Source organism: Gadus macrocephalus, chromosome 19, assembly GCF_031168955.1.
Source record: "Gadus macrocephalus chromosome 19, ASM3116895v1".
Lineage (NCBI taxonomy): Eukaryota > Metazoa > Chordata > Actinopteri > Gadiformes > Gadidae > Gadus > Gadus macrocephalus.
Window position 1 is genome coordinate 13098726 of NC_082400.1, and position 13492 is coordinate 13112217.

The window sequence follows — 13492 nt, forward strand, 5'->3', positions numbered from 1 at the left end:
AAGTTCCCTATCAAGGACAGCCTCATAATCACCACACTCTTTAACACTTGTCATGCATGACTTCCTAAGCAATCAATAAAAAAGTCTTGTAAAGTACAAACGGGTCATTGAGCCAAAGAAAGAACTCCCAATTGCTTCAATTAAGCAGGAATGCAATGTGTCATTTGCTACATCCACCCAAGCTTTCTGAATGTTAAAATAGACCTGTAGTCGTTAGTTAATTGGCCCCGGTCCTTTTGACATCCAACATCCATATTGTTGGGAATGGTTCACGGAGGTAAACTACCAGGACGTGCCTCAGGATCTGGCGTTTTTAATCTGCGGGTCGATGGATCCAGGGATCTGAATGGAGATGAAAGGAGGTGCTGGAAGCGAGTCTGCTTTGAATACGCAGGGAGTTTCGCCTTGTTCCCCGCGCTGTCGTGTCTAAGCGTTGTAAACAATATTCAAAACGATAAAACGACACGCATGTTTTCCGTCCCCCTCATCGTGTCATCTGCGTTCAGCTTATGGTTATTATGGTCTGGAAGCCGTTCAGGAGGAACTTCACAGTGAGCGCATTCCTCGCAAATCAGAAACAAATAGACACCAAATCAAAGACCCAGCACATGTGAGCGTCCTTTGAAAAAAACAACCTCTAAATGAAAAAGATGTATAAACAAAAGGGAACTATTTTCATTAGCCTCAAGATGAAGTATTTTATCTTCTCTCTCTCTCTCTCTCTCGCTCTCGCTCTCGCTCTCGCTCTCTCGCTCATCATTTAATTGAACTGGCGACTCCATCTCCGTGCTGCTGTTGGTGTGGTTGAGTCTGTTCCTTTCTGAGGGCCACTGTACCCAGAGATATGTACAGCATCATGCCCACCTCCATCTGCAGCGGCAGCGCAGGACACAAACACACAGTTTGATGGTGAACTTAAAATGGAAGGGCCCGGCGTCACGCCTCCCCCCGACCCCGTGTCCCATATTTCTGCCAATTCACGAGGGATTGAGTGTGGGAGAGTGGTGGTGGTGCCACTCCTGGCCGGGCATTGTTCTGCCAGCCCTCGGTCCGGACGGCCTGGGACGCCCACCCCTGGTGCCTCCACAGCTCCTGGCTGTGACGCAATGCCGGGCAGAGCGAGGGGAAACCTACGGGGACGTTTTAGCATTTCAGCAGCCAGTACGCCCCCCCCCCCCCCCCCCACCCCCCACCCAGTGTAAGGCGACTTTCAGCAGGAACAGGAAATAGATTTCCACATGTATAGGAAGAGCAATTGATTAGGAGCACGCCGATCGTTTCCCAAGAGGAAGTAATTTAAACCTGAGTCATGCAGAAATACAGTTAATAAGAGGGGGGGTTGTTTTACACCTCACCGAGCAGTTATTGGTCTTTCTCCCGCTCCCTCTGTCTCCTTTGTTCTCTGTCCCTCTCTCTTTCTCTCGATGGCTCTCTCTCTGTCATGCTCTTTCACTCCGAGCCTCTCTCTCTCTCTTATTTATCTCTCCCTCTCTCAATCTCTCTCTCTCACACTCTGCTCTCTTTGTCAAGTTCCATTCAATTAGATTTGCTCTATTGGCATGAATGATGCAACGCTATTGCCAAGGCATCTTACAAACACAACAAAGCAACCAACAACAAATAAATACACCACAGAGTTGAGAATATTAAATCAACAGCATCACAACAACAGCATCTCTCACCGTCTCCCTCCCTCTCGCCCTCTCCCCCTCCCTTCTTTCCGCGGCCCTTCCCTTCACTTATAGATCATAGAATGGCGCCGTCACTAAATAAATCACGGCTAGTGTATCTCAGCTCGCAACAGCGGCTGCGGGGATGATGCAACGCACTCGCACCATGATGGATGGGAGCGCTCCGGCCTCCGGGACAAAGAGCCAGTGGAGTCCAGCTCCAGCGGGGTCCAGAGCAATGAGTTCCAATACGCTGCCCTGTCCGCACGCGGCAGAGTGGCCAGTGATTAATCCCCTCACCAGCTGTGGGGTGACGGGACGCCCCATCGCCTCTGAATGGCTCAACCACCGCCGCATTGAGAGCCCGCAGGGGGTGGAGTGGGTTACATAACGTGGCCTTGTTTATATGCAAAGTGGATATGCAAATATTAATAATATGTGTGAGCTTGGACGTATCAATGGAGCGCATACTTTTGCATACTCTCTCTGTCTCTTTCAAACACATCGGCATGCTCGCACACACACAACCACACACACACAAACACATGCACGCACCCACAGGGAGGCACCTTTAATGAGATTATACAACCCTTGACCCCTGCATGTTTCAGAAACGATGTGGGGTCTATGATCACTGGCTAATCCTGTTAGCATTGGGCTTTCACCAAGGTGATGTGGAGCTGTCTAGCACACACACACGCACACGCACACGCACACACACACTTATAATGCTCAGGCTAATCAACATATGGATGGCTGATACATCGCCACAGAAGACATATACATATTAATGAAAATGTGTTGGTCTGAGCTAGGAAATGATTGATATATAAGAAAAGAAAAAGGTAAAGATGACCACAGTATGCTATAGAAAAACAGGAACAATCGCTAACAAAGAAAAAATGTAAGGGTAACGTCGAATAGGCCCGCAGGCTAATGTCCTTCTACCGTCTGGGCTAAGGGTTCACATCACCGATGACTAAACCTGCCCGTGTACATACTACCTCCTCGCTCACCATCGAAGCTGTTGTCATCCATCCCACCTTGAGCACCTTAAGTCAGCCAGGTTTATGCTACAAGCGTTTATCCGTGTAGCCAAGGACGGGCCTCGCGCACGGCGTAGCAGACGGGCTGGCACCAGGCCCAAATATTTACACTGTCCTCCGGTACAGCATTTACCGACGCGGGATTGATGAATGCTGCGGTGTTGTTTTAATGAAGCGCCTGTGTACGGCTTGGGGAGCGTGTAAACCGACAGGCGCCCACGGCGGACCAGGGGGCCGGGGGGAGACGGCGGACTGCGTGTGTTTCAGTGGGTGCATGTCAACACAGAACTGGAGGCTAAACACCGGCTCTGATTAAAGACGCTGCGTTGGTCGCGTGGAGCCGCACGACACGAAACAACAAGTTGTGTCAAAGCGGTCGAGGCGAAGCCCAAACATTTTCTACGGCCGTACAACCGCACATGGTTGATACCCAGAGCTGATTAGAGGGGACTTTTACAGGCGGGGAAGGAAGTTCATCGAAACATCTAAATATATGTCTATATCTATATATGTTACAGATATATTACAGAAGGAAGTGATTTGTGTCTGGAGACGTTTTAAGTGCAAACCTTATTTCAGATTAGTATTTTCAAATCGTGCTTTTGGTTGGAAGCTGACCGATAAAAAACAACCTCCTCCTCAGTAAAAGCTTCGGCAGGAAGGCAACAAAGGACAGAACACACACATACACATCTATTGGCTGGGCAGAGAGGGGGGGGGGAGGTGGAGTGTGGGGGGGTGGGGGGGGGGGGTAGTGGAGTGGCCACATTTGCATTTTGAAACGACATACACACCAGATCAGCCCTACCAGTCTGGTTGTGTCTCCATTGAAAACTGGGACAGGTGAAAGAACCACTTAAATCCCCCCCCCCCCCCCCCCCACTACCACACACACACACAGACACGCACACTTGCTCACACACACGCATGCACACACACACACATGCACTCACACACACACACTAACACACACGGTCGCAAACAAAAAACACATATGTACGTGCACGCACACACACCCACTCAATCACTCATTCAATCATAAACCGGTACACAATCAAACACACACTCACTCACTGACTCGCACGGACAAACACACACAGACACACACACACACACACACACACACACACACACACACACACACACACACACACACACACAATTTTCCTCTCCCACACTCAGACAAGCAAACAGGCAGACTCTCACAAATGGCTCTCCAAAAAATCATATGTCCTCAGAATCTAAAAGGAAAAAGACACACGCGCACACACACACACACACACACACACACACACACACACACACACCCCGTCCTGTACTTTGTGCGCTGTGAATGGAGCCCCACCCCCCCTCCCAGCAGCCCCTCCGCCCGCCTGCCCCACATACGGCGGTGGAATACAAAGGACGGCCCCTAAGAGCCGTCACTACGGGAGACCACTCCATCATGGCCGCCCAGCCCCCCTCCCCCCCCCCCCCACCCCCTCACTTCCCCCCCCCCCCCACCCACTGACAGGCCCTGATGAAGTCATCAGCAGCAACCTCTCACACACACACACACACACACAAAACCCGAACAAGGCATGGTCAGACACATGCACATGTGCACACAGACGTACACAAACAAAGGCACACACACACACACACACACACACACACACACACACACACACACACACACACACACACACACACACACACACACACACACACACACTCAATCAATGCAATCAATGAACCTGGGGACAATGTCAACCTTTACTGACATAACATACTATGTGTACACTACATATTTGGGTAACACTTTATAATAACTACACACAATTCATCATTTATTAAGCATTTTTTACCTATTGGGTAATGGTTTGTTCACCATTAGTTATTTATTGTTCATACATAACGTATCATTAGTAAAGCATTTCTTCACACAGTTATAAATGGGTTTGTTCATAGTAAATAAGCCTTCTAAAAAACTATTAAATAATGGTTTGTTCACCATTAGTTATTTATTGTTCATACATAACGTATCATTAGTAAAGCATTTTTTCACACAGTTATAAATGGTTTGTTCATAGTAAATAAGCCTTCTAAAAAAGTAATTTTACCATTATTATCTAGGTACTTAGGAATGTATAAGGCCGGTTAAAACCTGGAAGTTGATGATTAACAGACTATCTAGACCTACATTTGTTCATGCCTTAAATAAAATGTTATGATTTAGAAATAGGCCTCAACTAATAGCTGGGGTGTTAATACATATGTTACAAATACTTACCAATTAGGTTATCCATGATTAATTCATGAGTTACTATGGATTAGTTGACTACATGGTGTGAGCCCATCTAAAGTGAGCACTTTCTATGCTTTACAAAGCATTTATAAATGAATTGCAAACATAACCTGGACACAAATATGTATTATTCTATTTGGACATGCCTTCAGAACTATGCCTACGGATAGTTAGTGTTACTGCATCTTTAACAAGCACTTAACACTTCAATTCATGATTAACTCATGAGTTACTACTGATTAGTTGACTATATGGTGTGAGCCCATCTAAAGTGAGGACTTGCTATGCTTTACAAAGCATTTATAAATGAGTGGCAAACATAACCTGGACACAAATATGTATTATTCTATTTGGACATGCCTTCAGAAATATGCCTACGGATAGTTAGTGTTACAGCATCTTTAACAAGCACTTAACAACACTTCAACTCATGATTAACTCATGAGTTACTACGGATTAGTTGACTACATGGTGTGAGCCCATCTAAAGTGAGGACTTGCTATGCTTTTCAAAGTATTTATAAATGAGTGGCAAAAGCTAGCAGATACCAAAGAGACACAAGTCAAATAAGTATTATTTTAAGAAAAGGGAAAGAATTGTCAAAGTGTTGAAAACGTACAAATATTTATTTAAAACTAAATACATTATAATTATTTTCAACACAAATTGTGTTTTTAAACAGTGACTAAGATCACACCCCAGGGGGAAAAAAATGAACTGAAAATAAGCTATGAACAATGGTATTGAACAAACATTAAAAAAAGGCAAATTACAATAAATAAAAAAATACAATTAATGCATACTTATGTTGTCATAAAATAAACCAACAACAATATAAACACATGCATGCACAATTCATTAAAACTACCTAGGCCTACTTATATTTTTTTGAGATGTCGTGCATTAGCCGACCAAATGCACCATGGTGGTGCTTTTTCGCCAGCCACTCGTTCCACTCTATGAGGGTCAAATGGTCAGAGAGCAGACTTTCTGACCGATTGCCCCTCAGTCTCCATATCTGCTCCTTGTAAGAGCGCCAGGCCCTCTCCACGTGCTGAGTATGAGCCCCCGTACGCGGATCAACATACCACCTACTGTGATTCACAGTATGATGGTGGTACCCAAGCCCTGAGAGTACACGGTAGGAACGCCATTCATCACTTATAATTGATGTCCCTGGTCTGACATGGTGAACTATTAAAGGCACGAGGTGCCCCCTGGATCTCTTCTCCACAAGGCGCAAAACTGGCCTCCTTGCCTCTCCATTCACGCCAAGCATCCCAAATACCCACTTCCGCCGTCTCCACCCACCAGCCATCCTTCCTCTTCCATACTTATACAGGAAAAAAACAATACAGATATAATCAGTTATATATTTTACTATTATACAATCATATTACTATAAAAAAATAACTAGATTAACTACTGTTTTTCACAAGTATCAAAATGTTGTAAACTAAAGCTAAAAACATACCTTTCGTTTGTGTCGAAAATGGCTCTCATCAATAGCTACAAACTCCCTTCTCCCACCAATCTGCTGACGTGTCCGCCTCCTCAACCTCTCCATCGCAAACACACATGCCTCCCTTATTTTTTTGGCCATTTGTCAGAGTGGCTGAACTGGCTGCAATGCTGTCTTCCATCATGTCAATTTGTCTAAGTCTAAGACCCTGTGAAAATCTTCAAAGGTAAATCGAAAAAATGTTGTACTGTTAATACATTTAACACAATCAAAGGGACCAGCAAAAAAACAAACAATACACTGTATTGTTTCTTCAATAATTAATTCAGCTTGACTGGCTTAAAGTCTTGCTACGCAGTTTCTTAGCTAGAACATTTATTTTGTCACATACAGCAATCATCTCCTAACGATCCACTAGCTGCCTGTCCGCTGAATATGCTAGCTCTCTGTTTTGTTTGAAACATCAACAGCCGTGACGGCACCCAAAAATAATTCGAGAACCTTCAACATAGAAATGTGGTTAACATCATATTCAGACAACCAAGCACATATTAACCGAGCACTCTATACTATTCATTTTGTTCTTTTATTTATTTTTAAAAAGAAAATGCTTTGCATGTTTCAAGTACTCAAATTATAGGCTCTTTTTCTCTGTGTGTTTTACTTTTCTACACTTCCTCTGCTCAAGTGCATGGTGCTATTTCAAAAGGTCCTTGCTCACTTAACTGCTGAACTTTAAAGGCTCTCTGTCTCTACTACCTAGCAGCCACCATGTCTAGCAACACAACAGTCTTTCTACGCATTATCTGTTTTAGCTTTCAATGACATGTTAAGTCACTTTTGCATTGTCATGCACTGGTAATTCCTTGGAATAACATTTGTAGTTATTTTTGCTAATAGGGTTGTATAAAGGTGGTTATATTATATACCTATTGTTAACCTTACACATAACACATAACACTAAAAAGTACTAACATAGCCAATAATAACAAGCAATGACAAATATAATGTTAACTCAACAATAGCACATACATTACAATAATACGAATAATAATGCAATCATAATACATTGAGTGTAGGCTTAAACATGTTCAGCTACAAAACAAATAGTAATCAATTAAAATAAAAAGGTAAAACTATAAAAAGTTAATAAAAGTATGGCTCCATAATCAATTACATTAACAGAATGGCGAGGTGATTTCTTAAAACTCAAATGTATTGCTTACCTACCTGTACATGAATTGCATCCAATTTTTCAGAGAGACCTTTGAATGACTGAACATTGACTTATGCCGCACAGATTTTTGTGTGGGCTTTCTGTAATGTGCAGCCCGTCGACAGATCCTAACAAACAGTAACATACCGTCGTTGTTATTTAGAGAGGTGCATCATACAATTAAAATACAATCAGCACAATTGTACATGTCCCCATATTTTACTATAAACTACAAAATACATGATAAGGAAAAGGGAAGCAGTCGTTGCTTATGAAGTGAGCTGAAATATGTGTAAATGTGTAAATAAATGAAGGCAATCTTTCCCAGCACACTGTTTAGAGTTACTTTCTTCAAGTGTGCAACATGTGCACCCCAAGTAGGCTCAGTCTAGTCCCATATGAAGTTGAAGAAATAAATTACTTCGTTTTTTTACAATAAAAAAGCATATCATGCTATTCAAACTGAATGTATCTCATCTCAGCTATCCCTTTCTTACCAAGCATATTGGTCCACACTGTTTCCTCTTCTCTTCAGCTCCATGCCATGATAGCATTTACTGCATTTCATTTTTCTTCTCAAAAGTTTCTTCCTCTGAAACCACTTAATAAGCTTCCAAGCATTTTGTTTAGAGACTTCCTGATGTAGAAGGTTTCTCACACTGCTGAATCTTGTCATTGCACTGGTGAATGATGCCGCCAGGATCGTGCTGCCACATAATCTAACGCCTGCGTTAAGTAGGAATAGCGTCATCAACGTGGGACAAAGAAAGGTTTCGCGCTTATTCTATAGTGATATAGCCACCTGTTCCAGTTGCTGGACAGTATCAGTAATAATGGCAAACAGAAAACGGATACAGACCAGAGGAAAAAAACATGTAGAGGAGACAGAAGCGGAAGGCAGCAGTGTTGGTGAGTATAAACAGAGAATGTCTAATATGATTAGTAGACGGGCTCTAGTATAAATATATATATATATTTTTTTTTTAAACCCACATTGATTGACAATGAGGTAGATTGCTTGCTAGCTACTTATACAGTACAGCCACATATAGTAGCTAGCTACTCATATGCGGGGGCACTGAACTGCATCAGCAATTTAATGAATAAGTGAGAGTTTACTGTAGCCTAACTACCATGGAACGTCAACAAATTAATTCAGCATGTTTCTCCTGATTTCAGCAAACCAAATTAATCTTGTGAACATATTATAAAGACAGTATAAGATAACCGAATGAAAACCTCTGAATGCAGTCTGTAATGAACTAATTGTATAGTATTTCACACTGCATACCTGAACAATAAGCTATACAGGCGTTAGAAAAGGAAATTGACTGAAATCCATTAGTTTAATTTCTTTCTGTCAGATGAGGTTACTTTAATAGGCTAACAGTTAATGTTTTATAGGCTACTTTATGAAACCCGTGCTTGAATAGAAGAAAGACATTTTACTGAATTCCTGTGATTTGTCCAGTGTCCAGTGATTTGACTTGAATTAGATGTTCTACATTCATTCAATAATGACATATGTATTTCTTTTAGGTGCGTCAGCAGCCCCCACAGCACAGCTGGCACTAAACAATAAAGCACATGAGTTGCAGATGTGCAAAAAGAAAATGGAATGGCAGAATGACTGAGAAAATAGAGGAGTTGACCAAGGAGAGAGATTTCCTCAAGGAACAACTAGTATCCGGCAAGTCTCCCAACAAAATGTTTAGTCAAAGTGTTGGTTTGTTTTTAGTAGGGTAGAAGGAAGGCATTGCGTGTCCTCTTCGCCTCCAGTCCGCCACAGTCATCTGCCGAGTGGTCCAAGAATGTGGGCTTTGACTTCGAACTTCGTAATTCGAATATAATTCGAATATCAAAATATAAATCAAAATTCGAACAAATATTAGGCAGCCCTTAATATTCGAACCTGTTATGGGCAGGCCAAGAGGGAGAGACGTCGGATTACCTGACGCAGTCTATTCATAATATTGTAATGACCACGGAAGAGGCAGTGACTGAAGTATTGATTAGACAGCGATTTATTAGAAACCTAATAAACCGTTGGAACACGCAAGACCGGTAACCATAGCAACGCCGGTAAACCAACCTCGCAAAACCCAATCCAGGGCTGAATCCGAATACTCATTCTTATAGTATGCATTTTGTAGTACACCACAAATATAGCGCGTCCGAATGCTCAGTACGCATTGTGTAGTATGGAAAACGTTAAAGAATGCGTACTACCGCCACAGTATACAACGGTAGGTCCCTACGCTATCCCACAATGCAACCGGAGTCTGGTAACGAACGAAGAAGAGATGGCTGACCCGACACTAACAGCGGCTTAGAAAGACGTCGTAGAAAGCGGCGAAGAAAAGAGATTAAAAAAGTAAAGTAAGTAATTAAGTAAAAAGAGACATTTTTAATTTAATAGCAACGATGACAAGACGGAAAACAGGTAACTTATCAAGGTAATTTTGCCGGCATCTGAGGGGAGATACGTCATATCCAAACGTCCGGTGGAGTTTCAGAGGCGTTCTACGCATAGCTGTAGTACGGTGAAGTAGTAGACACTGAACAGAAATAGCATGTACTAAGTATTCAGATTCAGCCCAGGTCTTACTGAAGGCATTTAATGGTCAAAATAGTATTAATAAATATTCGAATATTAATATTAATAAACAAACGAACTTCGAATATGATTTTTTGGGCCAAAGTCAAAGCCTCCATATTAGCAGATTCACACATTCCCTTTCCACAGTCCATCAGGTTATTGAACTGCTGTTATTAACACACAACCGCAAACTCATGATGTTAAAGTCTTCGCTTAGTAAGGTTCTGGTTTAAGAGGCAGTCTTTGCTTTCATCGGAAATAGTACTACTATTGCTTGGCAGCAGGCTACATCTATCAATTAATGAAAGGAACGTCTGACTCTCAGTCTGCGTGTGTTTGTGTACCTGTTATTCGCATATCTCCCGAATACAATTTACATTAGTATTGTGATTGTTGTTTTAACATTCACATTAGTGTTAAAATTACTTTAAAAAGTAGTGGGGGAAAAAGTGGGACCATGAACTTGCAGGATCTGGCTGTGCATTGTATGCGTGCACATATGTGTTGTTATGTATTATGTGTTGTGACTTTTATGTTTGTATTTTAATCTTTTTAAACAGCTCTTAAAAAAGATGAGCCCAAAGCAACTGCCGGTTCCAGTAGTGTCTCTACACTGGACTCATCTTCCTCCGAGATGAGTTCAAAGAGTACGGACTCAGAGTCATCCAACAGCTCATCCTCAGGGGACAAGAAGAGGAAGAAGAAGGGGAAAGGGAGAAAGAAGCTATCCAAGAGGGTTAAAATGGAAAAAACACTGCAAAGAGGTTAGAAATACTAATTTCACCACTTTCCACTCACCTGGGTGCTAGATCACTCCTGGTTCGCTGTGTTGTGTTCTCCAAGCTGGCTCTTCCCATATGATGTGACATTGCTTGTGTGATTGTTTCTAGCACTCACACAGTGAATTTTAGAGGAATAGCTTGTGGTCATCTCATATTCTAGATTGAAATCAGATTTAAGTGTGTAGCTGACAAGCCACACTAGATTCATAGTGTAGTGTAGTGTAGTGTGTGTGTGTGTGTGTGTGTGTGTGTGTGGGGAAGTAGATTTTGTGTATGTGTGCTCCTTCACTCTGTGTGTGTGCTCCTTCACCCTGTGTGTGTGTGGGCATTCCACCACTGTAGCTTCTCCTGCCTCTCACCGGCAACACATACTGAGCATAGTTGCCGTTGTGTGTGTGTGTGTGTGTGCAAGGAGATAGTGTGTGTGTGTGTGTGTGTGTGTGTGTTAAAGATGAGTACAGTATGAGTACAGTAATATAAATGACAAAACTCCTACTATAGATAGCACTAATTGTATGTTCTCTTAATTGCAGCCCGGAATCCCGAGCAGGCTTTGGCCCGGTACAAAAAGATTCTTAAATGCTACAAGAGGCTTGGAACCATGTCTGGGGCATTTCGAAAGGTCGGTGTTGACCGTAATACAGTGGTGGTCAATGCACCAATCGCCGAGCTTTCCATTGCTGCCCCAGACCAGTACAAGGAAGCTTTGAAAACGTATACCCATTCCACAAAATTGAAAGCATTTGCGGAACACTGTGCCTTGACAATTCTAGGCGATGTAGAAATAGTTGACGCAGTCAACACGCTTAAAGCCAGTGGTAAGCTGCTACCACTGAAAAAGAAATAATTATGTGCATTTTGTATTATGCTTTACAAGTGTTCCTGTAAAGTAATTTTTACATTTTCTGTACAATACCACTGTTCATATTTTATCTGTATTTTTTTGTTGTGTGTTCTTTGTTGAAAAGAAGAATTTATGTAGTTTAAAATAAATATTTGTACGTTTTCAGCACTTCAGCACATAGCTTCTTTCCCTTTTCTTAAAATAATATTTTGTTTTAACTTGTGTCTCTTTGGTATCTGCTAGCCACTCATTTATAAATACTTTGTAAAGCATAGCAAGCCCTCACTTTAGATGGGCTCACACCATATAGTCAACTAATCAGTAGTAACTCATGAGTTAATCATGAATTGAAGTGTTGTTAAGTGCTTGTTAAAGATGCTGTAACACTAACTATCCGTAGGCATATTTCTGAAGGCATGTCCAAATAGAATAATACATATTTGTGTCCAGGTTATGTTTGCCACTCATTTATAAATGCTTTGTAAAGCATAGCAAGTCCTCACTTTAGATGGGCTCACACCATATAGTCAACTAATCAGTAGTAACTCATGAGTTAATCATGAATTGAAGTGTTGTTAAGTGCTTGTTAAAGATGCAGTAACACTAACTATCCGTAGGCATAGTTCTGAAGGCATGTCCAAATAGAATAATACATATTTGTGTCCAGGTTATGTTTGCAATTCATTTATAAATGCTTTGTAAAGCATAGAAAGTGCTCACTTTAGATGGGCTCACACCATGTAGTCAACTAATCTGTAGTAACTCATGAATTAATCATGGATAACCTAATTGGTAAGTATTTGTAACATATGTATTAACACCCCAGCTATTAGTTGAGGCCTATTTCTAAATCATAACATTTTATTTAAGGCATGAACAAATGTAGGTCTAGATAGTCTGTTAATCATCAACTTCCAGGTTTTAACCGGCCTTATACATTCCTAAGTACCTAGATAATAATGGTAAAATTACTTTTTTAGAAGGCTTATTTACAATGAACAAACCATTTATAACTGTGTGGAAAAAATGCTTTACTAATGATACGTTATGTATGAACAATAAATAACTAATGGTGAACAAACCATTATTTAATAGTTTTTTAGAAGGCTTATTTACTATGAACAAACCCATTTATAACTGTGTGAAGAAATGCTTTACTAATGATACGTTATGTATGAACAATAAATAACTAATGGTGAACAAACCATTAACAAATAGGTAAAAAATGCTTAATAAATTATGAATTGTGTGTAGTTATTATAAAGTGTTACCCATATTTGTATCATTGCCTCCTGCAGGGACAACACATGTGTGCTAACACACATGTAACACATAGTTTACACGCACACACACACACACACACACACACAATGTACACACACACACAATGTACACACACATGCTGACAGCATATCTTTTTTAAACCACCTCTTACTGTTAACGCATTCTTGTCAGCTGTCCTCGGTGTGTGTCTGTCCTCGGTGTGTGTCTGTCCTCGGTGTGTGTGTGTCTGTCCTCTGTGTGTGGGTGGGGCGGGTGGGGGGGGGGGCAGAGAGGGGCGGTCGATTTGAATATTTAAATGATTT

At 41.6% G+C, this 13492-nt stretch overlaps 1 protein-coding gene across 1 annotated transcript; it reads left to right on the top strand.

Annotated features, from left to right (window-relative positions):
• The first annotated feature begins 10477 nt into the window (after window positions 1-10477).
• On the top strand, window positions 10478-12079 carry LOC132448039 (coiled-coil domain-containing protein 106-like). The gene is made up of 3 exons (XM_060039100.1): window positions 10478-10496; window positions 10841-11044; window positions 11596-12079. Exons 1-3 carry the CDS (start codon window positions 10478-10480, stop codon window positions 11907-11909), a joined length of 537 nt encoding a protein of 178 aa, XP_059895083.1. The 3' UTR covers window positions 11910-12079.
• The last annotated feature ends 1413 nt before the right edge of the window (window positions 12080-13492 follow it).